General features: G+C 41.7%; 1 protein-coding gene across 4 annotated transcripts in view; it reads right to left on the bottom strand.

Annotated features, from left to right (window-relative positions):
• NR1H4 (nuclear receptor subfamily 1 group H member 4) overlaps positions 1–27,587 on the bottom strand; it is a 123,080-nt gene that overhangs the window by 73,694 nt on the left and 21,799 nt on the right. The window contains exons 1-3 of one of the 4 annotated variants that reach the window (XM_063447232.1): positions 13,668–13,811; positions 10,221–10,256; positions 2,818–3,183 (exon numbers count right to left, since the gene is read on the bottom strand). In XM_063447232.1, coding sequence (XP_063303302.1) covers positions 2,818–3,183; positions 10,221–10,256; positions 13,668–13,698 — 433 coding nt within the window. In that variant the 5' untranslated portion in view covers positions 13,699–13,811. Of the gene's footprint in view, positions 1–2,817; positions 3,184–10,220; positions 10,257–13,667; positions 13,812–27,587 lie in introns of those variants that run through there. The other 3 variants (XM_063447230.1, XM_063447233.1, XM_063447231.1) reach the window with 3 other exon arrangements.

A 27,587-nucleotide genomic window follows, 5' to 3' on the forward strand; every position in this document is an offset into this window, starting at 1 on the left:
TGTATCTTTCCTGGTAAAATATTTTATAAATAAATAAATAAATAATTAAACAACAAAATGGCTTTTGACCACCTGAACTGGTCTTTCCTACCAGTGGTACTTAATAAACGTAGCTTCCCTCCACGCTCCACAGTGGTGGTAAAGACCTTATATTGCAACTTTATAGCCAAAGTGTGCAATGGAGGACTTTCCATTCCATATTTCTAATGACACCCATCATGGTTGCCCATTATCACCCCTATTGTACATAATACTCCTTAAGCCCTTTGCTATTATGATTCAAAAGCAACCAGGCATCACGGGTATCCAAACAGGCAATAAGGAATATAAATGAAACGTATTTGTAAATGATATCTTGCTAACCTTAAGACAACTACATATCTCCTTATTCACCTTTCACACTTTTCTCACCGAATACATTAGGTGCTCATACTGTAAATTAAATCTCACTAAACCCCAAGTGATGGGACTTGGTATAGAGAAACAACAATAGGACAATCTCAAAAATTATTTTGCTTATGACTGAAAGAAGGATAACTTAACCTTTCTTGGAGTGTTTTTACCCAATTCCTTGTCCAAATTATATCAGGTTAATGAAGTCAAATAAGGCAAATCCATTCATGATTTCCTTGCAGTGTGGAAAACTAAATTCCTGTCCTGGTCAGGCTGCATTGCAGCAATAGAAAATATTGTTCTTCTTGTTTCAGGTGCTCCCAATCTTGGTTCCAGCATCCTATTTTAAAGGGTTACAATCCCACATCAATAAATTAATCTGGCATAATGAGACTATAAGTAGCACCGGACACTCTCTATAAATCTCTATGCAACAGAGGCATGAGTTTACCCAATATAACTTATATTACAGAGCAGTGATTCTCATTAATTCAGCATTAATCCTACACACAGAGAAAACACCACAATGGGCTCTTACAGAATTCTTTTGGGCAAAACAATTAGAGGCATCACAACTTCTATGGCTCCCCAGAAAGATGTGCCCCTTCCTTCCTGAAATTTTTCCTACAACAGATATCACGATGACAACCTGGGAAAAAAATCAGAAATACGCTATTGTACCCAGACACCAATCTCCATGGCTACTTCCCTAAGAAACCTATCCACAGTGTTTAATTATAGGATGTGGGGGTGATCTGGGCTGCCCTACATGTGGAACGTGGGTATATTACTATATTAATATTTGCAAATACGTTCTTGGATTTCTTCTCCCGTATATTTATATGAAACAGGATTCAGGACTGAATGTGTGGGCCTCACACAACTTGTTGTCGATCTGTGTCTGTATACAAAAAAACTATGTACAATATACTTCTTGGAAAAGATGACATACGTAAGTTATATTGTCAGATGGGAAGAGGAAAGAGGTTGCACACTAACAGAAATATGTTGGTTGAAAATTGTAATGGGGTAAAAGGTAAATCCTTTAGCTCAACTCACGCTGAATTATTGCGGAAAATTCTATACAGGTGAAACATGGATATTTCCATATCGTGGAAAGTTCGATACCAATAAATGCTGCAAATTCTCAAAACACTGAAATGCTATTATTTCCATTATCTCAACATGTATCCAAACATCGCAAACTCCCTAGCATGCTAGAGTGCCTCCTGCTGCTGTCACTTCCAACAGACATCTCCAAAATTTGCAGATATCCGTATCTTGATATTATCTCTCACACTGATAGCTAGAAACTGGGCAACAGCCACAACTCAAGGCATGTCTAAAAGCTTTAATTTGATTTGCTTAAATTGTAAATATGAAAGTGTGATTAAGGCAGTTACCAACACAAGGAGCTTCTGGAAAGAGGCATGGGTCAGTTGGTTCGAAAACCCATGAATCGCTAATAGTATGATGACCCATAGCACACTATGAGCTCGCAATCAGTCAGTTGTCCTCTGATGGAGAACCCACGTGTATCAATTACCTTTAAAAGTTTCAGTTGCCTTTAATGAGATTTATGTATGTGATTGGACTTGCCAGCAATTGTTGTACGTTCGTTGATTACCAGCATACAATTAGAAGTTTCCCATCTCCCCCCTTCCCCTCTTACATAACTCCACTTTCCTTTTCCACTTTTTCAGTTTGTTGTTTTTAATTTCCTGTTTCTCCTTTTTTCTATTACCAAGGAGCATTGTGATATTCAGCGAAGGGGAACTCTCAAATGATATGTATACTACCTTTTGTAATGTACAAACATATATCAGTATGACTGTTCAAGTCGTTTCCCCACTTAGTTATATTGTGAACTATAATGTGTTCTAATGTACAATATGCTCCTGCATGTCGTTCTTTGAAAAAACAAATAAAAGATACTTGACAAAAAAAGTGAATTTCTCAAGTTCTTATGATGAACAACTAACTAGCTGTTATCCAGCAAGCTTAGCCTCGTTTTTCCTAGCTGTTTACCAATACTCACTAGAGAAACATATTAATTAATTGATATTTCTTCCATGGAAATTAAAGCAGTTTTGACCGCCAAGGTAATAAAAAAAAAAAAAAAAAAAAGCAAAACCGGGTGCAATAGGATAACGAGGACAGAAAACAGCTCAAATAGCTTGCCCTTCGGTGGGTCTCGACTCAAGCTAGTTTTCTAGAAATGTGAATTCAAAATAAATATAGGCTAACATAGCCAAATCTGCATTTTTTTAAAGTCAGCTATAGTAGTTTCATTTCTATTAATTTGGGCAAAAAATTTAAAATTCACTTAGAACTCACTCTATTTCCTGGCAATTCACAATTATACAGACTAAGGTAGACACATATATTATAATGAACACACTTAATATTGTAAGTATTTCTTACCTTTGCATCCCTCACAGGTTAATGCATTATAATGGTATCCAGATGCTTTGTCACCACAAACAACACACAACTCGTCTCCTTTGACCCTTCCCAAGCAGGGGTTGACCCTAGTTTTCTTGATAGCTGGCAAGTCCACTATATCATTGTCTATTGCAAATAAGTTCTCAGATGTTATTCGGTTTAACTCATACACTCCACTGGAACACCAGTCATCAGGATGCTGGGAGTAATAACCTGAATTTGTGTGGTACGGGGATGATGGAATTGGCTGATGGACAGTAGGAAAATGTATGTTGTTGTATTGGGTGGAAAATGAGGAAGTCCCTTCTGTGTCATGGTCTGGTGACCTGTGCACTGAATGCAGTCCTGAAAAGCAAACAATACGAGAACACTTTAATGTTTTAAAATCCTTACATTATTTATGAGATATTTCAAACTAATACATCGGTTATGTAATTCAAGCTGTCATTGACTTAATGTCATTAATATTTGCTCCCTGGTGTAGTTTGATTGCACACCTGGCATTATGGGACTTTTTAATTGATCAACAGTCATTTGATGTCATTTTTATAAAACAAATTATTTTATAACTTTCTTATTAAATTATCAATTGCAAATTTCTTATTAATAAAGTGTATGTCCCATGGCAACAATTCTAAAAGCACACTGTGATTCAATGCTCTGTTCAGATGTTTTAGATTTTTTTTTAATGGGCATGATTTCTCATAGAAATGTTACATTAAATACACATACTTCAAGAAGCTGCTAAATGTTTAATTAATCTCCCAACCCAGGCAGAAATCAAAATGCTTTTACTCTTTACTCTAAATAATAGAACTGCCCGGGGCCTCATTATATCCCCTTATAGACTCCTACTGTTTTAAAAACAATATGTAAAGAGGCTCAGGACTGTATTAAATACAGATCGGTTTATATAAACGAAATACAATGAGAAATAGTATTACGTAATTAAATATACAGATAATAAACTAAACAAGGGTCTCTATTAAATTAACCAGTATAGTAAAGTGATGTATTTTGCCAGGAGACATTGAAGGTTGATTCCTAAAGATACTCGAGGATACTGCTACTGTTCCACCTGTCTTCATTGGCTGCTGACATATGTATTAACTGGCTGCTTGTATTTCTATTAGCTTATCAAATTAAAGAGTTACTCCAGGTATCGTTATGAAGCGTATCTTCGCCCCCGTTTCCCATTTCCTATGTTTTGCAGTGGTTTGCATCCTATTTGGGTCAAGTCTCCTTCAAAGCTGAAGGAACTGTATCCAACTACTACAGAGCTGTAGGAGCCGGTTGTCGTTCTGCGTCTGTATAAAAAAATATGCACAGAATTGATACCAGCTAGCCCGGAACATTTGTTATAGACTGGCTAATGGCGCTGCCGAAAGTGGATTTATATTTGACTATTTCAAAACACTAAAGTGGTGATGGTGTTTGGAGTAACCCTTTAAATCTGTGCTTACTGTTCTATCATCATGGCTGGAACACTAGAGCTAAGGAGAGCTAACTAGTTTTCGACAGGACTCATTACGATGGGTTTCTTCTGCAAGTTTCTTGTTCGTGACTTGTTATCTAGGAATTCTCTGACCCAGAAATCCTCCAAGTCTGGTTTTAAACTATACTTTACTTTATTATACTTTTGAATATTTTTTTTTTTAATGTTTTTTGTGCATACGAGTTATTCCACTTCCCTTAGTGTGCTGTGAATCATATTTTTTTTTCTTCTAGCTTCTGGTCTGATCTGTATCCTGCACCTTTTACAATATTGCACTTGGTGCCATTTAGCTTGAACTTTTTATCTAACCAGCATACCATCATTGTCCTTGACATTTCTCCACCTCTTATCTGATCACACAGCTGTCTTTCCCAAACGCCCAACTATCCTGAATGGTTCTTACAACACTATTTGAATGAGTGAGCAATAAAGAATGAATATCAGCTTGGTTTATTCTCAAACAAGTTTAAACTCTGAACATGTGAGTGTTTATGATACTGTATTGTTAAATACTGTGGTTACTGTCTGCATCCATGGCGAATATATTGCATGTGTGTACAGAGCACCTTACCCACACTTTTAGTGATGTCACACAGGTGTGTAATGCTTACACCTACTATTTCCTGAAGTGAGAATTCAAAATGAATTCAAAGTAAATTTAACTTTAAGGCCAAATTAACTGAACTGGAAAAATTGTGCCAGCTACATGAGAAGCCCATAAACAGAACCAGGACCACACGGAGAACAGAACGATAGCCGTCCGCCAATCAAACACAAAGCAAGCACCTGAACCGACCATGCGGTCTACACTAGAACAGAGCCTGAGGGCAGGGGGAAGCGGCCGATCCCCCGGCACAGAACCTCCTCACTAGCAGCAATCAAACACTACCCTGCTATCCCCCCTCTGGACCGGCGGGGGATCTCCCGGTCCTTGCGGGGGTCGACTACCCCCACAACTAGACTCACACAAGCGAACAAACTTGCAGCCGAGCGGGACTATGGGGGCCCGAGCACCATGGCGATGCGGATGTGACTGGCAACAAACAGTACCCTCACGACACCACCTACGCACACCCTGGAGTTTTTCGACAGGCTCTCTGCCAACCTACGGATAAAACTCTGCACCAAGGGTCAGCACTACCACCAGGTCGTGAGGGAAATGGCGGCATGGATACGCCCGGCCGCCCAGCGCCACCTATGTCTCTACCCACTCCGAGCCCCCCAGAGTGGCCTACAGCCGGGAGGAGAACACCTCCAGGCCCTGCAGGTGAAGAAGCATGGCCGCAGCACCACATCAACCATTCATCTGGCCCGCCTACCAAGTTCCCAGAACGAGCAAGGGGTAATCAAGAGGGAGAACACTGGAGGCAGACTAGGCCCCTACAGGCCCATTAGCGGTGATAATACATAACCTCACCAAACAGGCTATAACTGAGGCACTGTTTCCACTACTATCCTTAAACGTTATACTGCATAACTTACCATGTAACCTAACAAATAGTATCACAGACAGCATGTATGATATATTCGTATATGATTATACCCATGATTATACCCATCCGGTACCTTAGTAACCCATAGTACTATAACGCTGCCTATGAAAGATCAAACCGTTACTTTCATCAGATCTTTAACATTTTAAGATGTTTTCACTTTTTCACCTACTAACCTCTGCTTTTATTAGCATGTTCTTATAAAATATAAAAATTTGCACTGCCTATATATGCTATGACACTATTAACGTCTGTTATTATCAAGTTTGGTATCGCTGTCGTGGCTTACCCAGCTGTATGTTACTACTTGCACAATAAAATAAAGAATTAAAAAAACAACAGAATTTCCAAAAAAGGAAGTGTAAACATTAGATCTCTCTTTAAAAGGAAGTATATAGAAACAGTGAGACTGCAGGGACATGATATATACACCAAAATTGCTTATTTAAAGGGACACTATAGTCAACAAAACAATTTTAGCTTAATGAAGCAGTTTTACTGTATAAATCATGTCCCATGCAGTTTCATTGCTCAGTTCTCTGCCATTTAGGAGTTAAATCACTTTGTTTATGCAGCCCTAGTCACACCTCCCTGCATGTGACTTGCACAGCCTTACTAAACATTTCCTGTTAATAGTCTTCTAATGTTTACACTTCCTTTATTGCAAGTTCTGTTTAATTTAGAATTTCTTATCTCCTGCTCTGTTAATAGCTTGCTAGACCTTGCAAAACCTCCTGCATATAATTAAAGTTCAATTTACAGAGCAGGAGAGAAATACTTTTAAAGTAAGTTAACATTACTGATTGGGGGGGCGGAGCCAACGGCGCACCGAGGCAGTCGCCATTTCTGAGCGCTCCGCATAACGGGCACTAAAGACCCCAAAAACAAGCAGACCCGACACCCATCGACCCAAACCACCGACGGGCACAGTGTCTGGGCATCCTGCTGCACACGCAGATGCCTTTTTTTCAGCCGTCGGGCACGAAACGCCGGAGCAAGGGGCAAGGGGCCTACCGCACACGCGACCAGTACCTCACCAGGGAGCTGACAACGTGGCTTGAACAAAGCCCGCAACCCACAGAGGTAAACTCCCCGACAGCTGCAGATATGGGACGGAGGTCCAACAAACTGACAGCAAGCACCCCCACACTTAACAGGGACAGCAGCAGCATATTGCAGCATCATCCACCCGCACAGGCCCAGGCTCCAAAGGCAAACTCACCTAGACGGTCTGACGATGAGGACTCCATACACAGCACAACTGAGATCACTGCAGGCACCTCGGATGCACAAGCCCATAGTGCAACTACCCCAGCGACGAAAATGGACATCCAGGCCATGTTGCTGGGACTCCAAAGTAACCTGCAACTCATGTGGAAAGCAGACCTGAAGGGGTTGGCAGCGGAGGTACAGTCACTGTCGGCCCGAACACAGACCACGGAAAAAGAAGTAAAAGACCTGAGCCAAGCCCTGAACTCACTGACGGACAAAGTGGCCCAGTTACAAACTTCACAAGCCTCTGTCGTCAGACAGGTAAACATCCTCGATGATAGGGGTAGGAGGAAAAATATTAAGATCAGGGGGGTCCCAGAGTCCATACCTTTGGACGAATTACCCCACTTTGTAAGACGCTTGGTGGCCTCGCTCATCCCTAACAAGCAGGCGAAACATTTTACGTTTGACGGGGTGTATCGTATTGCTAAACCCCAAAAGGCACCCAAGTCGGCCTCTCGGGACATAATCCTCCGCTGCCAAACCGTCACAGATAAAATAGCCCTAATAACGGCCATAAAAGGGAAAACACCATATGACTTTGAGACTCATCAAATCACGTTTTTTCAGGACTTATGCAGAGATACACTAACATGGCGTAAGAGTATGCAGAGCATAACCACCACCCTACGCACAGCGGGCTTGACTTACAGATGGGCAACCCCCAGAACGATTTGGGTGACCAAAGGAGAGCAACACTACAGAATCACTAACGGGGAAGAAGGGCAGGCCTTGCTGCACACGCTGGGACTCTACAACAACACTACCGGTGAAGACGACTCGCACCCAGAACCGATTCCCTGACACATGAACTGTTCCAAGCTCAGAACTTTGGTTCCTGTTATTGCTCAAGTTTTTCTATGCTCTACTCTCCTGTTTAATACACCACATTGAGTTATGTTTAACCTGTATAACCTGTACACAGTCAGCTCCCTTTAACAACGTTAGGTTGTAACCAACCGGGTGCCCGTAAGGCAACGCGGCAGCGGACTGTCGCCGACCCCCCCCCCCTAATGTCTCAGGGTTATGAGACGTAGCAACCGTTGGAACACATTACACCCGAATGGTACAAGCTTCCACTCACACAGACCTCCATTGCCATCCTCGAGAACCCCCCCTCCACACGGCTCAGACTCATATATTTTGGGTTATAGACAACCCGCACATAGACGAAACTCAAACTCCTAGTTCCTACACTAGCGCATTCACCTATGCCTCTCCACGTCTAAAGGGGACAGGTGTCTTAATAGCACAACCCCGTACCAGTACCATCTCGTTATAGGTGCAACACCCTAATTTCGCACTAGACATGATACGCATAGTTTACGCTGTTACTGAGACCATGTCGTTATAACTACTTAGCCTTGTATGAAAAATGTGCACGATCACTCTAGCCCCAATGGCAATATATATTGATTGTTGAAACGTTTTGTAAGACTGCTGTTGTGGCATATTTCAAATTTGTAATATTGAACCGGCACTGAAAAATAAAGATTTACAAAAAAAAAAAAAACATTACTGATTGAAAATAAAATTGTTTTGTTTTCATGCAGGCTGTGTCAGTCACAGTCAGGGGAGGTGTAGCTTGGGCTGCATAAACAGAAACAAAAGCTATTTAACTTCTAAATGACAGATAATTGAGTAGTGAGACTTCAGAGTCATGATGACTAAGTCAGCCCATAGGGATGGCTCTATACCAGAAATACTGGTTCAAGAGTTAATTAAATGGAGCAGTTTGAATAGGAGGAAGACTGGTTGGACGCTACTAAGAAGGAAGGGATTTAGAGGGACTCTTCACTTAAAGGGACACTCCAATGGTTAAATAAAAACAAACTCTATTTAGTAGATATACTACCAATGAAAACATTCATTCTTTAAATTATTCACTATTTTCATTGAAGTTATATCTAAAAACAGTTTTCAAAAGTTGCAGATGTCCTGTTGACTGTCTTTGGAAGCCTTCCCCTTCCAACCCCACCCAGATTTTCTGTGGCTATCGAATCACATACTTTCCAATGTAGCTGAATGAGAAGTCTTTGCAAGGCAGGTGCTCTGTACAATTGCTGCCTCTTGATTGTATAGCTTCACTGAGCTAAACAACTAGGAGGTAATAGGACCAGTTTGTTTCTAAAAGTGCCAATTTCTATTGAAATCTGCACTTTTTGTAAAATAAAAAAAAGAGGACACACTCTTCCCACATAAAATACTTCAGCAGGCTAGAGTACTTTAGGCGTTTGGAATGTTCCTTAAAGGGAAACTATAGTGCTAGGAATACAAAGTTGGCAGATAATTAAAATTATCTTCACATGTATACCTACAACTAACTATCCAGATGTGTATACATTCATTGCCACATGCATATGGAAGTTAGCCAAGTGCATGTATCATATGGCCATTGCTGCTATATAGAAACCTATAATATCCTATTAGATCCATCATGTATCAGTGTCATGAGTGTCTTCAGTCTGGAAAAAGCAGTAGAAAAAAAAAAACTACTGCTGGTACATCATGGGACACTTCAGTGGGGGTACAACACTTTGAGGGTAGATGAGCAGGAACATTTCCAGGATCTTTATAGTCTTTGTATCTTACACCCAATTTTAACAAAAATATTTTCTAGCAGGACCCCTCTCAGACAATTCGACTGCGAAGGCTACTTTCACTACTACTAGATGCACGTCTAGGTCGAGGGCCGCCTGTGGGTCCACCACACTAGCCACATATGTGATGAACCACCAAAATATCAGCGTCAACATTAAAGCAAGACTCATCAGTATTTCGCAGAGGGAAAGAGCTTGGCCTTCATGGCTTTCCAAGTTTGTGGCATCAAGGTTTTGGCCATTGCAAAGGCCTGGAGCAGGGGGGGTGGGGGGGGGGGGGGGAGTACCTTGCCCTGGCTCTGCTGTACTAGTAGCCCTGATGGCCTCCGTAACTGAGAACAACTAAAGCCCAGTTGGGGCATTGGTTGACTGTCCCTTATTATGGGTTATATGCAGGTCTGCTATGTTAATGTTTCTTTTATTTTCTAATTTAATTGCATGAGAAAAAAAAGTGACTGTAATGCTATGCGCAACAAATATAAAGAATGCAAAAAAAACCAAATATATATATTTTCTACAAACCTTGCATTCCAGCCGCCCATCTGTCATGAATGGGATCTATGAAAAAAAGGATTGTCCTGTGTTATATTGTTATTAAAATGCTTGTTTGTACTTTACTTGCTTTACTTGATTAAAGGATCACTCTACACTTTAAAAGAAAACCTCCTCAAAACACTCACAATTTAGTGGATATACACCCAATAAATGCATGCATGCATATTTGTATGAATATGTTCATTGGATATAGTCTAAAATAGCTTACAAAAGATGCAGATCTTATGACTGCAGCCAGGGCCGGCCTTAGGGGGTGTGCGAGCTGGGGTAGAGGGAAGAGGGAAATATAGTGCCAGGAATATAGCTTTTGTATTCCTGGCACTATTGTATCTCCTTAAATATCTCCTGTGAATTGTCAACTCCTAATTGTTTCGATTATTCGTTCCAAAGTGTCCATTAATGTGCTGCTAAATCTTCATAAATATTGTGATGGATAAAGGGAACACTCTTACCTTAAAAGTAAATATATTTATAAAATTATATTCTTTATATTTGCGTGCAGCAAGGTTCAATCGGCTCACAGTGCCTCGACATTTATATCAAACAGTAAATATAAACTATGTGTAACAATGGAGAGCAAAAAAACAGGGTAGACGCAAGAGTATACTGAGAACGGGTAGCAGCTGAAATAGCCTGCCCTTCGGTGGGTCCCCGCTCAGATCTCAAGCTGATTTTAGCTCATCTTGTGCCATTACAGAGAGAACATCTCTGAAGCATATCAGACTGGTCCCACCCATACGGGCAGTCCAGATCCGAAATGCCAGCAAGTTCCCTCTGCACGAGAGACACAGCAGACCCAGACGATCGTTTCAGCCTTGTTAAGCATCATCAGTGAGGCATAGCTGATATCTCTCTAGGCACCGTGAGCAAAGGGACAACGTCTGGATTACCGTTTAAACTTATGGAGAGCAAAAAAACAGGGCGCAAGAGTATACTGAGAACTATGTGTAACAACGTCCCGGCTCTTGGAATACATGCACAATTTTTTGGTAATAGAAGGTCTTAGGTATCCACCGCAGGTGCAGCACTATTCTGATGTGCATGGGCATTATGGCCAAGCATTCGGGATAGCCGCTAAATATATATATATTTACTTTTAAGGTAAGAGCATCCCTTTATCCATCACAATATTTATGAAGTTTATATATATATATACTTTTAATGTTAGTGTTTCTTTTCTAGTTTAGAATACTTGTGGCCCTCGTTATAGTAAGGTTCCATAAAACGTACCTATAATCCAGCAACGTGACAGACTCCTTACTGCAGCCCCTCCTACACCAGTGAAATCACGAATTCTGATGGTTTTGGGTCAATCCAGTTTATCTCATAGAAAACATTGGACATAGAACGCATATGGATCTATCACTGCGAGGCACCAATCCAATGCTTCCCAAAGAGAAGCATTGGGTATGAACGTGAAAACCTTGGAAAACGGAAAGTCTTAGAGAGGAAGTGCCGTTAGTACCTGTCTCTGGCAACCACTGGAGACGTGTCTTAGCAAAATGTAACTATTGCCTTTTCTCAGAGACCTGGGACCTGGCACTTTTGAGCACTTCCTTTCCCAGAGCCCCAGGAAATCCTTTCATAAGACCGGGACTGTCTTGCTGCATGCCTGGAACTCCTTACCAGATCAGTAAGCTCAGATTTTCCTATCAGGGCACTATTAGGACAGTGAGGGTGCTCAGTGACGAACTAGATGAGCTATCCAAGAACATAAGGTGTGGGGGGTGCTGTCGAGGGAAAGGGAATCCAGGAGGATATTTTGTATATCTTGCCTCTAGATCTGGGAGGATACTGTTGGGATGCTATTGTGTTAGCTGGGGATAATATAATTAAGTCTCCAGACAGAGTGTTGTTGTGATTATTATACTGTTCATTGCATTGTAGGGGGAATCTACACTTCAGGGTATAAATAGAAGTGTTGTGTGCAATAAAGATCATTCTATCCCTTAGATTCAGTCAAGACTAATGCGTGGTGGAAATCAAAGGCTATAATCAATGCTGCCGTACTAGAAACAAGGTCTCCCAAGGAAGGAGAGCTATAACTGCTTTAGCCCCCACCTCTCAACTCCCTAAATGGAAAAAAAGACTCCTCTTTACCACCATGCACTGGACTAGGAGATTCTCAGCAGAAAAATACAAGTGACTGAGTTTGGAGAGACTTAGAATGAGCCCTTCTCTGCTGCATCAGCTGATTAAAATAGGTTAAAATTGTTGAACTGGAAAAATCTCCATTAGCTATACTTTCAGCTTAGTAATTTTGGCAGAAAATTTGATTAAATCCACTTTGAATACTAGAGCACAGCATTGAGCTCTATGGAGGAGACTGCGAGATCACTGGTGACACCTGTCGGTATTGATACTGTAGCTCCACCCAGAGTCCAAGAAAGTCAGGTGTAGGAAATATAGAGACAATGTAATCTTTGCTTTGTCTCGGTATATCTCTTGACTTGGTTTAAATGTCATTTAAATCCAAACAGGCAAAATTAGTATTTCACAAAGATTTGGTCTTTATAAAATACTTATTTTTTAAGGAGTGGGGGGAGGGCAACATTGCCACTATAATGGAAAATTATATTATTGTCAGAAAAACAAAATGCAATTTAAACTTGATACTTGTATTGTTCAACTATGTATTGGACCTGGAAAAGTAACATTAACATAATTTAACATTACTGTTGTAAGTGTATTTTAGTTTGCTAAAATATTTATTTAGAAAAAAAAAATGACTTGTGCCGCTCTGCTTCCGCACTACTAGCAATTAAATAGACTAGATGAGAGATGTCATACTGATGTGGTTGGACTAAAATTCCCATAATTCTCTGCCGGACTATAGCTGCCTGAGCATGATGGGAGTTGTAGTCAAAAACTGACGGCATTTTAACATTGCTTTGCATGAACTTTCAAATATCATATCTGATCACAGTGTGACATTATATATATATATTTCTTAAGCACACTACCTAGACAATTCTGTTTAAAATTTGTTCTATAGTCCCTGTGGGCAATTTTCTGTTTAGGGAATCCTGTGGCAGGGTTTACATTGGCCCCAATTAATTGTTACACATATTTAGGAAGCTGACAATGTTACTTTTCCTTCAGCAGTAAGTACCCTCTCAATGACATAACCGATAATATCTGTTGTTTTTGTCGCATTGCAATAAGTTTTAAAAATACTCTAACAAATACAATGGGATTATATATAAAACAAGCAATTCGGGAGCAAAGTTCTCAAAGTGCATTAAGGAGCAGGACGATTCTATTGGTCTAATGCTATTGATCCACTTGAAAAAATGTAGCTCCACAATTTTTCTTTATTATCATTCCAAATATTTTTGGAGTTCTTATTGGAATGTTGTAATTAATTATACCCCGAAATGTCCTCAAAACATACCCATATGTAACCAGTCCTACCTTTTGTCTTGCTCATGCCCACTATTTCCATGATAAATTCAATATCCTACACATGCATATGGTCTTCTGGATTTTTTCCCAATATTAATGGAAGATTAGCATTTCTTCAGAGATCTCCTTACTGTAATGAATGTTGTTCTTGTGTTATACGGCAAATCAGAACCAAAAGTGAGAGCTTCCTGGTGTATTATGATAACGTATGATGGAACAGAGGTTAAATGTAGATTAATGATTAGCTCAATTCAGCACAGGTAATTATAACTGCTGATGTTAATAATTTCTGCTGTTTTAAAGACATACTGTGTGAAAGGTTCTTTTTTTTCCAAGCACTCTTGAAATTCTTTCAATTTTATTTGCAGCATTAATGTTATTATATTACAATGAGGCTGCCTTATTTAGGTATAAAGTAGGTCTCTCCTTGTGCTGCCAAAACAGCCATGATGCATCAAAGCATGCACTCTGCAAAATTTCTGAACGTGTCCTGTGGTATCTGGCACCAAGATATTAGCAGCAGATCCTTTAAGTCCTCCAAGGTTCGAGGTGGGGCCTCCATGGGTCGGATTTGTTGTTTCAGCACATCCCACAGATACTCAGATCAGCAATTTGGAGTTTAGAATCTCCAGGTAGGTGGTATAGATTAAACCAACATACACATGAATGCCCGGACCCAAGGTTTCCTAGCAGAACATTGTCAAGAGCATAACACTGCCTCTGCCGGGCCTGCCTTCTTCTCCTTTATCCTGCTGCCAGCTCTTCCCCAGATTAACGGTGAACACACACACGGTCTTTAACTAGCCAACCTTCTTCTGTTGCTCCATGGTCCAGTTCTGATCCTCACATTTCCATTGTAGGCACTTTTGGCAGTGGACAGGGGTCATCATGGGCATTCTGACCGGTCTGCGGCTACTCAGCCCCATATGCAGAAAACTGCAATGGACTGTATGGCCTGACACCTTCCTATCATGACCACCATTAACTTTTTTAGAAATTTGAGCTGCAGTAACTCTTTTGTTTGATCGGGCCAGATGGGCTAGCCCTGGCTCATTATGTGCATCAATGAGCCTTGGGCACCCATGTACCTGACTTGTTCTTGCTTGCACCACTTTCGGTAGCCACTAACCACTGCATGCCAGGAAAACCTCCACCAGACTTTCCATTTTGTAGATCCTCTTACCCAGTCATCTAGCCATCACTACTAGGTCCTTGTCAGAGTCACTCAGATCTTTTCACATGCCTGTTTTTCCTGCTTCCAACACATGAAATTCAAGAACTGACTGTTCACTTGCTGCCTAATACATCCCAACCATTGACAGGTTCCATTGTAATTATACAATCATTATTCTTATTATCATCATTATTATCATGTTCTTCACGTCACCTATTAATGGTTTTAATGTTGCGGTTGATCATTGTATATATCCAGTTACAATCAGACTCATAAAGGCTATACTTTGACATAGAAAATCTCAGTCAATTAGCAACAGCAAGAGGGATACTTAACTGCTGTAGTCATGGGCTAAAGAGCTTAAAGATCCCTAGGCCACCATTATTTACTGCCATACTATCTACAAACCAGTGAATAATAAAATGATTATTGGCCATTTGTCATGCCCCTATTAATTCATTACACCTATTGCAAATGGGCCTTATAGAACCTAAAAATGTATTCTTGTATTGTTAGCTCTATATTGTCTATGTTGTGTGTTTCTTTTCAGTGTTGCTTGCATAAAATTCTTATGTGTTTTTTACCTTGTTTATACATACCGAGTTGATGTAGATTATTTTTTAAAATAAAGGTAACATTTTAAATTTCTTAATTTACGTCCAGATCGTGATTACCCACAAGGTGTCCTAGGCGCCTGCCAAGGGCACATAAATCACTAGGGAGCCCTAGGCAGGCCATCACGGATATTTAATGATGACTTCTGGCTCGGTCCCCATGTAGTCTCCTGTGATGTGCGGTGGTTCAACAGGGTGGCCGAGTGATCATGACAAATGAGGGAAGTGGTTACCTGGTGGGAATAGAGTTGTAAGGGAGCATTGCGAACTCTGTCTCTGATAATGCTCCCTGGTAGTTCTTGGCGCTGTGGCCCATATTAAATTTATTGAGAGAAAAATGGAGGTCGTGATTTAACACACCCTCAGCTCTCCCCCATCTCTCATTGCAAGCTGCTGGCCTCATCAATCTATTGAGGTGTGAACAAACAGTCTGTTCTTCTGATGAGTGAATTATGAGTCATGATAGCCAGAGTGAGTGTTGGTGTGTGCATAGGTCAGTGAGTGTATGAGTCAGTGTCTGTACTGTGAGTGTGTGTACATGAGTCAGTGTTTGTGTGTCCATATATGTGTATAGATCTGTATATGTGTGTGTGTATGGGTCAGTGTCTGTGTCAGTGAGTGTGTGTGGGTCCTAGTCGCCCCCCTCCTCAAAAATTTATTTAGCCCCGACCTACCCCCTCACCCTAAAAATAATGAGGGGGGACCATTAACTAGGGGTACCTGAAAAAAAAACAAGACTTTCCATTTGATGTCTTCTTTTTTCAACCCCAAGAAAGGCCAAATAAAAATCCATAATAAACGATGCACTTTAAAAAAAAAATAAAAAAATACATCTTTACCCATGAAGGGCTCCGCACAGACTGAGCTCTGCAGGGCGGGGGAAGGCGTATAAAGCCTTGCCCTGCCCTGCAATTAGGCTCAGAGCACTTTGGTTGGTTGGTTTAAGACATCCAATCATAGTGCTCTGACAGGTAAATGAAGAGACTGACAGGTAAGTCTCTATATTTACCTGTCACAGCACTCTGATTGCTTAGCTTGAAATCCAGCCAATCAGCATGCTCTGTGTCAGTTTACACAGCCGTTCAGGGGTTGGGGCCAGGGGGAGGACAATCGGTCCTCCCCCTATTCTAATTCAGGACCCCCACCCACCGCTCAGGCGTGGGGGCCAGGGGGGAAGGACAATAGGTCCCCCCATTATTTTACTTTAGGGCCCATACCCACTGCTCATGGGGGGAGCACAATAGGTTCCCCCCCATTATTTTACTTTAGGGCCCCACACCCGCCGCTCATGGGTGGGGACCGGGGGGAGGACAATAGGTCCCTCCCTTATTCTTCTTTAGGGCCCCCACCCGCCGCTCAGGGGTGGGCGCTGGAGGGGGGGACAATAGGTCCCCCCTCCCTTATTTTACTTTTGGGCCCCCACCCGCCATTCAGGGGTGGGGGCCGGGGACGACGACATTTTTTTCTTTTTTAAAGTGAGCAGCCACGGGCTACTCACTGTTTAATAGACATGCTCCTACTCGCAGTATAGCGAGTAGGGGCATAATTTACTACTACTAAGTAATCTTTACTTAGTATTAGTAAATTTGGCTGAAATACCGTGGGAATTAGGGAGTTATCTACTTATTCATTCCTGCCATTACATTAACTGGCCAAGTAACTTACATTTTATATGATTGTGTGATTGTTGTAAGTGCAAATGCTTACAGCTGAATCCTGGCTATGTTTGTATACTTTTTATTTAACCCCTTAAGTACACATGACATGTGTGACATGTCATGATTCCCTTTTATTCCAGAAGTTTGGTCCTTAAGGGGTTAAACTTGTATACAGGGTAGGTATATTAGTACTTCGTCTATACTTCGGAACTTCGGAACTTCGGCAACTTCGGAACTTCGGCACTTCGACACTTCGGAAATTCAGCAATTTCGGAACTCCGGGATTTCGGCTATTCAGCTATTCGGACATTCAAAAGTAGACATTCGGATCGAAATGAATTGCACATGTATACTACGTACCTTTCTCATGCAAATTACTAAACGGAAAGCAAGTGATAAGATAAGATGGTGCCTAATTTGTTAAACCTTATTATTTCCCTTTATACAGGGGAACCTAAATCTAGACTGCTCAGAAACACACCACAATTATAAAAAAAATATTTATGTTTAGAACATTGTGTTCCTATCAGTTGGTTGTTTTGGGGTAGAATTGCCATCAGTCATAATATTTTAATGTAATGGTCAATGGCAGTTTTTTGAACACGCATTCATTAGTGGGTTTTACTGAATAGAAAAAGTCATTTTTTAAATGTCTGCAGTTTTTTATTCCATGATACATGGAGTTAAATCCCTATGAAGTTCTCTTCAGAGCCACTGATACCAAATAAAAAGCACACCCCATGACGCTATAAAGTCTACCTGAAATAAACTATTGTAGTATAGTGATAAAAATAATATAACATCTGACCTTTTATTGAGTTCACTGAGTTCTGCTGTTCAAGCTAAATAGCAATAGCAATATTAATTAGAGAATTATATGGCTAATTTACTCTGTTTTAATCCCATCATTATACAAACAGAGATTAGGTTTCCAGTAATAATCAGTTGGGAGAGAACTCAGTGACTTGTTCAGAGAATGACCCAATCACTATTTATGGCTGCATTGTAAGTTTAGATATTGTTGTTATTATTAGTACTGCAATTTCCTGATCGTGTGTGAATAACATCAATTCGAGTTATTTCGTGTTAGGGAATGATGACGTCTCAGTTGTGATGCCAAGTTCCAGACTGACGCTTCATTTGTAAATGAAAGACGACCCTGAGCAGAACAATTTTTTTTATCAGTGTCCTATAAACAGACATTTCCTGTCTTTTCCATCACACCAAGATTCTTTGTTTACTATGTTTGTAATTGAGAATGAATTTTCAGTCCATTTTAATTCCCTCTGTGATATTTCAGACAAGACCAAGATTTTTAGATGGTCGACATCACTTTTCTTTCAATTACACATTTGAATAATAGATTGTAAAATTTACCCATAACTTGTGTTAATTGGTTACTCCAACCACCATGACCACTTCTGTTTTTTTGAAGTGGCCATGGTGGTAGGATCCTGGATGTGCAGTATTTTAGCTTGAAACACTGCACATCCTGATTAATTAGCACTTTTGTGCCAGGGGTAAGTTGCACTCCCAGCTCAAGTGGCATTGGCTGTCCAGAACTCTGTTCCGTGATGCCAATGTCAAATATGTGCAAAAAATATGTCTGTCATTAGCGCGCAGTGCACGCTGCCAACAGACGTACTGTGATTCTCCCCTCACAGGTAGAGCCTGCAAGTAGACTCTTGTGTGTCCCCTCCATACAGCCCTCCCACTTCCCTATCCCCTCCGTGTAGACTTTTATCCCCTGTCCACTTGCCAGAAAAGAGGGCCGAATGCTCTGTGAGAAGCCTTTAATTGAACTAGTCATGGTTGGCAATGACTTTTGGGACAAACATTCTGGTTAAAGGTAAGTTAAACTTTTTTAAAACATTTCTAAGGCAATCTGGTTGGGGAGACCTTTAGAATAATTCACAATAGGGCATTATTCAATTTTTTAAGAAAATAAAATAATTATTAATAAGGGTTGGACCCATGGGGCACCTGTGCGAAAATTGATCCGTGGGCCCCCCTCCGCGCTTACTCTGCACGGGCCGGGGCCGCAACACATGGCGGCGGGCACCTGGTCGCAGGGGTCGCAGGGCTGCGACTCCTGCGACCGCAGTATGTCCGCCAGTGCGTGCAGATGCACACACACTTAAAGGACCGCTACAGACACCCAGATCACATCAGCTCAATGAAGTGGTCTGGGTGCCAGGTCCCTCTAGTTTTAACCCTGCAGCTGAAAACATAACAGTTTCAGAGAAACTGCTATGTTTCACTGAGGATTAATCCAGCCTCTAGTGCAGGGGTCAAGTCCTGGGGAAAAAAAGTGTGGGAACTCACCCAAGATTCCAGCCCCTCCCCCTTAAAAAAATGTTTTTACACTCCTATGCATATAGTGCAGTGCAGGGTGTGTATAATGAATGTAGTGTGTTTGTAGTGAATGCAGAGTATGAATAATAAATGTAGTGTGTTTGTAGTGAGTGCTGTGTGTAATAAATGTAGTGTGTTTGTAGTGAGTGCAGAGTGTGTATAATGAATGTAGTGTGTTTGTTGTGAGTGCAGTGTGTGTATAATGAATGCAGTGTGTTTGTAACGAGTGCAGAGTGTGGATAATGAATGCAGTGTGTGTATAATGAGTGCAGTGTGTGTATAATGAATGCAGTGTGTTTGTAACGAGTGCAGTGTGTGTATAATGAATGCAGTGTGTGTATAATGAATGCAGTGTGTGTATAATGAATGCAGTGTGTTTGTAGTGAGTGCAGAGTGTGGATAATGAATGTGGTGTGTTTGTTGTGAGTGCAGTGTGTGTATAATGAATGCAGTGTGTTTGTAACAAGTGCAGATTGTGGATAATGAATGCAGTGTGTGGATAATGAATGCAGTGTGTGGGTAATGAATGCAGTGTGTGTATAATGAGTGCAGTGTGTGTATAATGAATGCAGTGTGTTTGTAGTGAGTGCAGAGTGTGGATAATGAATGCAGTGTGTGTATAATGAGTGCAGTGTGTGTATAGTGAATGCAGTGTGTTTGTAACGAGTGCAGAGTGTGGATAATGAATGCAGTGTGTGTATAATGAGTGCAGTGTGTGTATAATGAATGCAGTGTGTTTGTAGTGAGTGCAGTGTGTGTATAATGAATGCAGTGTGTTTGTAGTGAGTGCAGTGTGGATAATGAATGCAGTGTGTTTGTAGTGAGTGCAGTGTGTATAATGAATGCAGTGTGTTTGTAGTGAGTGCAGATTGTGTATAATAAATGTAGTGTGTTTGTAGTGAGTGCAGAATGTGTATAATGAATGTAGTGTATTTGTAGTGAGTGCAGTGTTTTTGTAGTGAGTGCAGAATGTGTATAATGAATGTAGTGTGTGTAGTAAGTGCAGTGTGTATAATGAATGTAGTGTGTTTGTGGTGAGTGCAAAGTGTGTAAAGGGAATGTAGTGTGTTTGTAGTAAGTGCAGAGTGTGTATAATGAATGTAGTGTGTTTGTAGTGAGTGCAGAGTGTGTATAATGAATGTAGTGTGTTTGTAGTGAGTGCAGTGTGTATAATGAATGTAGTGTGTTTGTAGTGAGTGCAGAGTGTGTATAATGAATGCAGAGTGTGTATAGTGAATTCAGTGTGTGTAGTGAGTGCAGTGTGTATAGTGAATGCAGTGTGTTTGTAGTGAGTGCAGAGTGTGTATAATGAATGTAGTGTGTTTGTAGTGAGTGCAGAGTGTGTATAATGAATGTAGTGTGTTTGTTGTGAGTGCAGTGTGTGTATAATTAATGCAGTGTGTTTGTAGTGAGTGCAGAGTGTGGATAATGAATGCAGTGTGTTTGTAGTGAGTGCAGAGTGTGGATAATGAATGCAGTGTGTTTGTAGTGAGTGTAGATTGTGTATAATGAATGCAGTGTGTTTGTAGTGAGTGCAGATTGTGTATAATAAATGTAGTGTGTTTGTAGTGAGTGCAGAGTGTGTATAATGAATGTAGTGTATTTGTAGTGAGTGCAGTGTGTTTGTAGTGAGTGCAGAATGTGTATAATGAATGTAGTGTGTGTAGTAAGTGCAGTGTGTATAATGAATGTAGTGTGTTTGTAGTGAGTGCAAAATGTGTATAGTGAATGTAGTGTGTTTGTAGTAAGTGCAGAGTGTGTATAATGAATGTAGTGTGTTTGTAGTGAGTGCAGAGTAAGTATAATGAATGTAGTGTGTTTGTAGTGAGTGCAGAGTGTGTATAATGAATGCAGTGTATTTGTAGTGAGTGCAGAGTGTGTATAATGAATGCAGAGTGTGTATAATGAATGCAGAGTGTGTATAGTGAATTCAGTGTGTGTAGTGAGTGGAGTGTGTATAATGAATGTAGTGTGTTTGTAGTGAGTGCAGAGTGTGTATAATGAATGCAGTGTATTTGTAGTGAGTGCAGAGTGTGTATAATGAATGCAGAGTGTGTAGTGAGTGGAGTGTGTATAGTGAATGTAGTGTGTTTGTAGTGACTGCAGAGTGTGTATAATGAATGTAGTGTGTTCGTAGTGAGTGCAGAGTGTGTATAGTGAATGTAGTGTGTTTGTAATGAGTGCAGATTGTGTATAATGAATGCAGTGTGTGAGTGCTGGATGAAGTGTGTGTGTTGGATGATGTGTGTGTGTGTGTGTTGGATGATGTGTGTGTGTTGGATGATGTGTGTGTGTGTTGGATGATGTGTGTGTGTGTGTGTGTGTGTTGGATTGTACGTGTTGGATTATGTGTGTGTGTGTGTTGGATTATGTGTGTGTGTGTGTTGGATGATGTGTGTGTGTGTGTTGGATTATGTGTGTGTGTGTGTTGGATGATGTGTGTGTGTGTGTTGGATGGTGTGTGTGTGTTGGATGGTGTGTGGGTGTTTGTGTGCTGGATGGTGTGTGTGTGTGTTGGATGATGTGTGTGTGTGTGTGTGTGTTGGATGATTTGTGTGTGTGTGTGTGTGTGCTGGATGATGTGTGTGTGTGTGCTGGATGATGTGTGTGTGTGTGTGTGTGTGTGTTGGATGATGTGTGTGTGTGTGTGCTGGATGATGCGTGTGTGTGTGTGTGTGTGTGCTGGATGATGTGTGTGTGTGTTGGATGATGTGTGTGTGCTGGATGGTGTGTGTGTGTGTGCTGGATGGTGTGTGTGTGTGTGTTGGATTGTGTGTGTGTGTTGGATGATGTGTGTTTGTTTGTGTGTGTTGGATGATATGTGTGTGTGTGTGTGCTGGATGATATGTGTGTGTGTGTGTGTGTGTGTGCTGGATGATATGTGTGTGTGTGTGTGTGTGTGTGTGCTGGATGATGTTTGTGTGTGTGCTGGATGATGTGTGTGTGTGTGTGTGTGTGTGTGCTGGATGATATGTGTTTGTGTGTGTTTGTGCTGGATGATATGTGTGTATGTGTGCTGGATGATATGTGTGTGTGCTGGATGATGTTTGTGTGTGTGCTGGATGATGTGTGTGTGTGCTGGATGATGTGTGTGTGTGTGTGTGTGCTGGATGATATGTGTGTGTGTGTGTGTGTGTGTGCTGGATGATGTTTGTGTGTGTGCTGGATGATGTGTGTGTGTGCTGGATGATGTGTGTGTGTGCTGGATGATGTGTGTGTGTGTGCTGGATGATATGTGTGTGTGTGTGTGTGTGCTGGATGATATGTGTGTGTGTGTGTGTGTGCTGGATGATATGTGTGTGTGTGTGTGTGTGCTGGATGATATGTGTGTGTGTGTGTGTGCTGGATGATGTGTGTGTGTGCTGGATGATGTGTGTGTGTGTGTGTATGTGCTGGGTGACGTGTGTGTGTGTGTGTGTGCAGGATGATAGGGAAGAAGCATTTTTTTTTAAACTTTATGTGTCTACATTTTTTTTTATTATTCCCCCCTCCCAGCTTCTTACCTTGACAGGGAGGGGGGAGATCGCCTGGTGGTCCGGTGGGGGCAGCCAGCCGCTGCACACAGGGCCCATCACACACTGTGTTTCCTCTCCAGCTCTAACTCTCACGAGACTCGCCTGTGCGGAGCGTTGCTGTGGCAACGCTCTGACAGCCGCGGGTCTCGCGAGAGTTAGAGCTGGAGAGGAAACACAGCGTGTGATGGGCCCTGTGTGCAGGTAGCAGGGCAGGTCCTGCAGGACTGGTAATGGGAACGGCGATCCTGCTTTGGAAAAAGTGCAGGAATGCCGTTCCCATGCGTTCCTGCAGGACTCGAGCCCTGCTCTAGTGGCTGTCTCACTGACAGCCGCTAGAGGCGCTTCCGCAATTTTCACTGTGAAAATCACAGTGAGAAGACACTGGACGTCCATAGGAAAGCATTGAGTAATGCTTTCCTATGGGTGGTTTGAATGCGCGCGCGGCTCTTGACGCGCATACTCATTCGGAGCTGAGAGGCGGATCGGGGCGGAAGGATAAGGTGAGTGTTGAAGGGGTTTTAAACACACACACAGTTTCACGAACAGACGCATACACACTAGCTAACAGACACACACATTTACTGACAGAGACACACTCAGCGACATACATACATACATACATACATACATACTAACTTACAAAACATACACTCTCACTGACAAACACACACTCACTAACAGACATCAAACAGACTCACTAACAGACACACAAAAACACACACACACACGGTGACACCAGGGCCAGCCTCGGGGGGCCCTGAGGTGGCCAGCTCCTGGGCCCCCCAGGAGAAGAGGCTGGCCACACTGGCGTACATACTGGGTCCGGTCGCAGCCGCGACTCCTGCGACCCCGGTATGTTAGCCACTGGTTGGAGTAACCCTTTAACCTTTTTCATGTGATTCTCCGTTTTCTTTAAATGTATATTTAAGGAACACTATAGTCACAGAACAACTACAGCTTATTATAAGCACTTTCAATTCCGAGAGAAGGCAATGTTTACATAACAGCCTAGGGATACCTCCACTGGCCACTCCTCAGATGACTACTAGAGGTGCTTCCTGGGGCAGTGCTGCAAAGTGCGACTGCCATTCAGTGTCGTCACCCTCTGCGTGGAGACACTGAATTTTCCTCATAGAGATGCATTGATTCGATTCACCTCTATAAGGAGATGCTAAGTGGCGAGGGCTGTGTTTGAATCATGCTGGCTCTGCCCCTGATCTGCCTCCTTGGCAGTCTCAGCCTATCCAATACTTTCCCATGGGAAAGCATTGTGATTGGCTCAGGGAATCACTTCTGATGATGTCAGCTAAGCAAGCAGATCAGGGGCAGAGCCAGCAGCTGCACACTTAAATAAAAGTAAGATTTTAACTATATGTAACGGTACAGGGTGTGGGGTGAGGGGGGGGGGGCACTGTGGCTAGATGATAGTTTTAACACTACAGGGTCAGGAATACATGTTTGTGTTCTTGACTCTGTAGTGTTCCTTTAAAGATTTAGCAAATTTTATAAGAATCCAGTTTAATCCAGGCATAGCCAAGGCACACATTGCATTGGGTAATGATAAACCGAAACACAATTAGGGAGTTTTCACTGTTATGGAAACATTTTCACAGTTTTGTTTGTTTTGCTTTGTTTTCCAGTTCTGGGCAATAATTAACTTTTAACTAGTTTACCTATTTTTCCAATATATTACCTTGAAAGTAAAATGACAGCATGAAAATAATAGTGTATCTATGTGTTCCTATTCAGGTTTATTTATTCCATGTATGGATTTATGCAGAAGTTTTCCTGTAGGGAGAGTGGGAAGAACCAAAAAATCTGTGCAAGATTTATAAATTCATGTCACTTCACATAATCTCAAAGGCTTTAATGTTTTACCTCTTGATATCATTTTCTCATTCCAACAGTTCTGAATACAGATCTCCCCTGTCTAGCCATTAGTATAAAAAAATGTTTAATGACCTTATCGCCAACCTGCGTCTCCTCCATAAGAGCAGTAATTGGGCAAGCAACTATGATAATATGAAGTAAGAACTATGGCTTGTTCTAAGCCACCTAAAAGATGAGGATTCTAGTAGCGGTGCGCCAGACCTAGCTTGCTACATACTATAGTAAACAATATTAAAAAAAAGAAAGTTTTTATTTTCGGGGGTTAAACCATTTGGGGACCAGTCCTCAGAACTTCTGCCTGCGTTTATTAGTTTCAGCCCAGTTACATAGTTACATAGCTGAAAAGAGACTTGCGTCCATCAAGTTCAGCCTTCCTCACATATTTTGTTGCCGTTGATCCAAAAGAAGGCAAAAAACCCAGTCTGAAGCGCTTCCAATTTTGCCACAAACTAGGAAAAAATTCCTTCTTGACCCCAAAATAGCAATCAGATGTCTCCTTGGATCAAGCAGCTATTACCCCACTAATTAGAAATTATATCCCTGTATGTTATGTTTTTGTAAGTATTTATCCAATTGCAGTTTAAACATCTGTAGTGACTCTGGCAAAACCAGAAGGCACCCAGACACTCTTTCTCCCATAATAACTTTAAAAAATCTTAAATTATTCTGGTGATGGGAGAATTCCTTTAACCCATTCAGGGATACGAAATAAACCATGAACTTTAGAGAATTAAACAAGTGAATTGCAGATTTTCAAACTAAAATACACCTCTACTAGCAGGGCCGGCGCTACCATAAGGCGGCACAAGCGTCCGCCTTAGGGCGCACGGACCCGAGGGGCGCAAAAAATGTCCGAGTGACCGTCGGGAAAACGGAGAACTCCGCTCCCGCCGGTCAATTTCTGCAGCAATCTGCCCAGGAAACGTGCAGCCACTGAGGGAAGGGGGCGGAACAGTGAAGAGCCACCGCGGCATATCTCTTCATATCCCGGCGGCCAACTGCTGTGGAGAGAGGAGGAAAGCTTCAACAGTGCAGCCGGACCTATAAGCAACAATAGGAAACAGTAAGTGTGTGTGTGTGTGTGTGTGTGTGTAAGAGTTAGTGTGTGTGTGTGTGTGTGTGTGTGTGTTAGAGCCAGTGTGTGTGTAAGAGTTAGTGTGTGTGTGTTAGAGTCAGTGTGTGTGTCTGTGTGTAAGAGTTAGTATGTGTCTGTGTGTGTAAGAGTTAGTGTGTGTGCTAGAGTTAGTGTGTGTGTGTGTGTGTGTGTTAGAGCCAGTGTGTGCATGTAAGAGTTAGTGTGTGTGTGTTTGTGTGTGTTAGAGCCAGTGTGTGTGTCTGTGTAAGAGTTAGTGTGTGTGTCTGTGTGTATAAGAGTTAGTATGTGTCTGTGTGTGTAAGAGTTAGTGTGTGTGTCTATAAGCTGTGTGTGTGTGAGAGACTGTGTGTTACAGCCAGTGAGTGTCTATTAGCAGTGTGTGTAAGAGACTGTTTGTGTGTGTCTGTTAGAGCCAGTGAGTGTGTATAAGCAGCGCAAGTGTGTAAGAGACTGTGTGTGTGTATACGCAGTGTGTGTGTGTGTGTGTAAGCAGTATGTGTGTAATGGTCAGTGTGTGTGTCTATTAGAGCCAGTGAGTGTGTATAAGCAGTGCAAGTGTGTAAGAGACTGTGTGTGTGTATAAGCAGTGTGTGTGTGTGTGTGTGTGTGTGTGTAAGCAGTATGTGTGTAACTGTCAGTGTGTATGTGTATGTGTATGAGCGAGTGAGTGTGTGACGCAAGGGGGTAAAGAAAAGTGGGAAGACACAAAACACATAAAAAAGAATGCCAGACAGGGGATACAATATACAAAAGGGGAAAACAAGAGAAAAAGGTGGTAAAATGCACAAAAGGGGCAAAAAAATGGGTAAGAAAGGCAAAAGTGTGAATATTAGACAGACAGGTGAAGATACATTTTGGGGGCAGCAAAATGTGTATTCGCCTGTGTAGACAGAAGTCCTTGCACCGGCCCTGTCTACTAGGAGGTAGTGTGTGATACAACAGAGTGCCTCAGTGATAAGCAGCTCTACACTTAATGTGGGAAACCCCTTTTTCCACAACAGATTTTAACAAGTCAAAATATGGTCTAAAATATATGCAGGGGTTTCTTTACTTACTAAACAAATTTGTTAATTCACCAGTGAACGTCAAGATACATAAAGGAAAGAAGAAAAAGGACAGAAAAATAATGTAGATGGTCTAAAAGTCACAATAGATTATAGAAAACGCCCAAAACCACTTACATGTAGTGGAACCTATAAAATATTCCGTAAGATGAATTTTTGTGCTCTTATGGCAGCATCACACCACTTCCTCTGTAACGTCTCCTCCAAAGGCAGGGCCGGATTTTCCTATAGGCTTACTAGGCTTCAGCCTAGGGCCTCAAGATCAAGAGGGGCCTACATTCAAATTGTTAGCAAAATTAAAATTACACTATTCTAAAAACAGTGAACACTAAAACACTGAACAGAAAATAAGGAGAAATTCTACGCATATGATATGACCAGTGGCGTACTAAGGGGGGGCGGGGGGCAGTCCGCCCCGGGTGCCACTTACTAGGGGGGTGCCCGGGGCAGACTGCAATGCCCCTCCTACCGCGATCGCCGAGACCATGGATCTTGCGTGCTCTGATTGGGTCTCGCGAGATCCATGGTCTGCAGCTCTGCGGAGCTGCAGACCGTAAATGAGG

Source organism: Pelobates fuscus, chromosome 3 (assembly GCF_036172605.1).
Source record: "Pelobates fuscus isolate aPelFus1 chromosome 3, aPelFus1.pri, whole genome shotgun sequence".
NCBI lineage: Eukaryota > Metazoa > Chordata > Amphibia > Anura > Pelobatidae > Pelobates > Pelobates fuscus.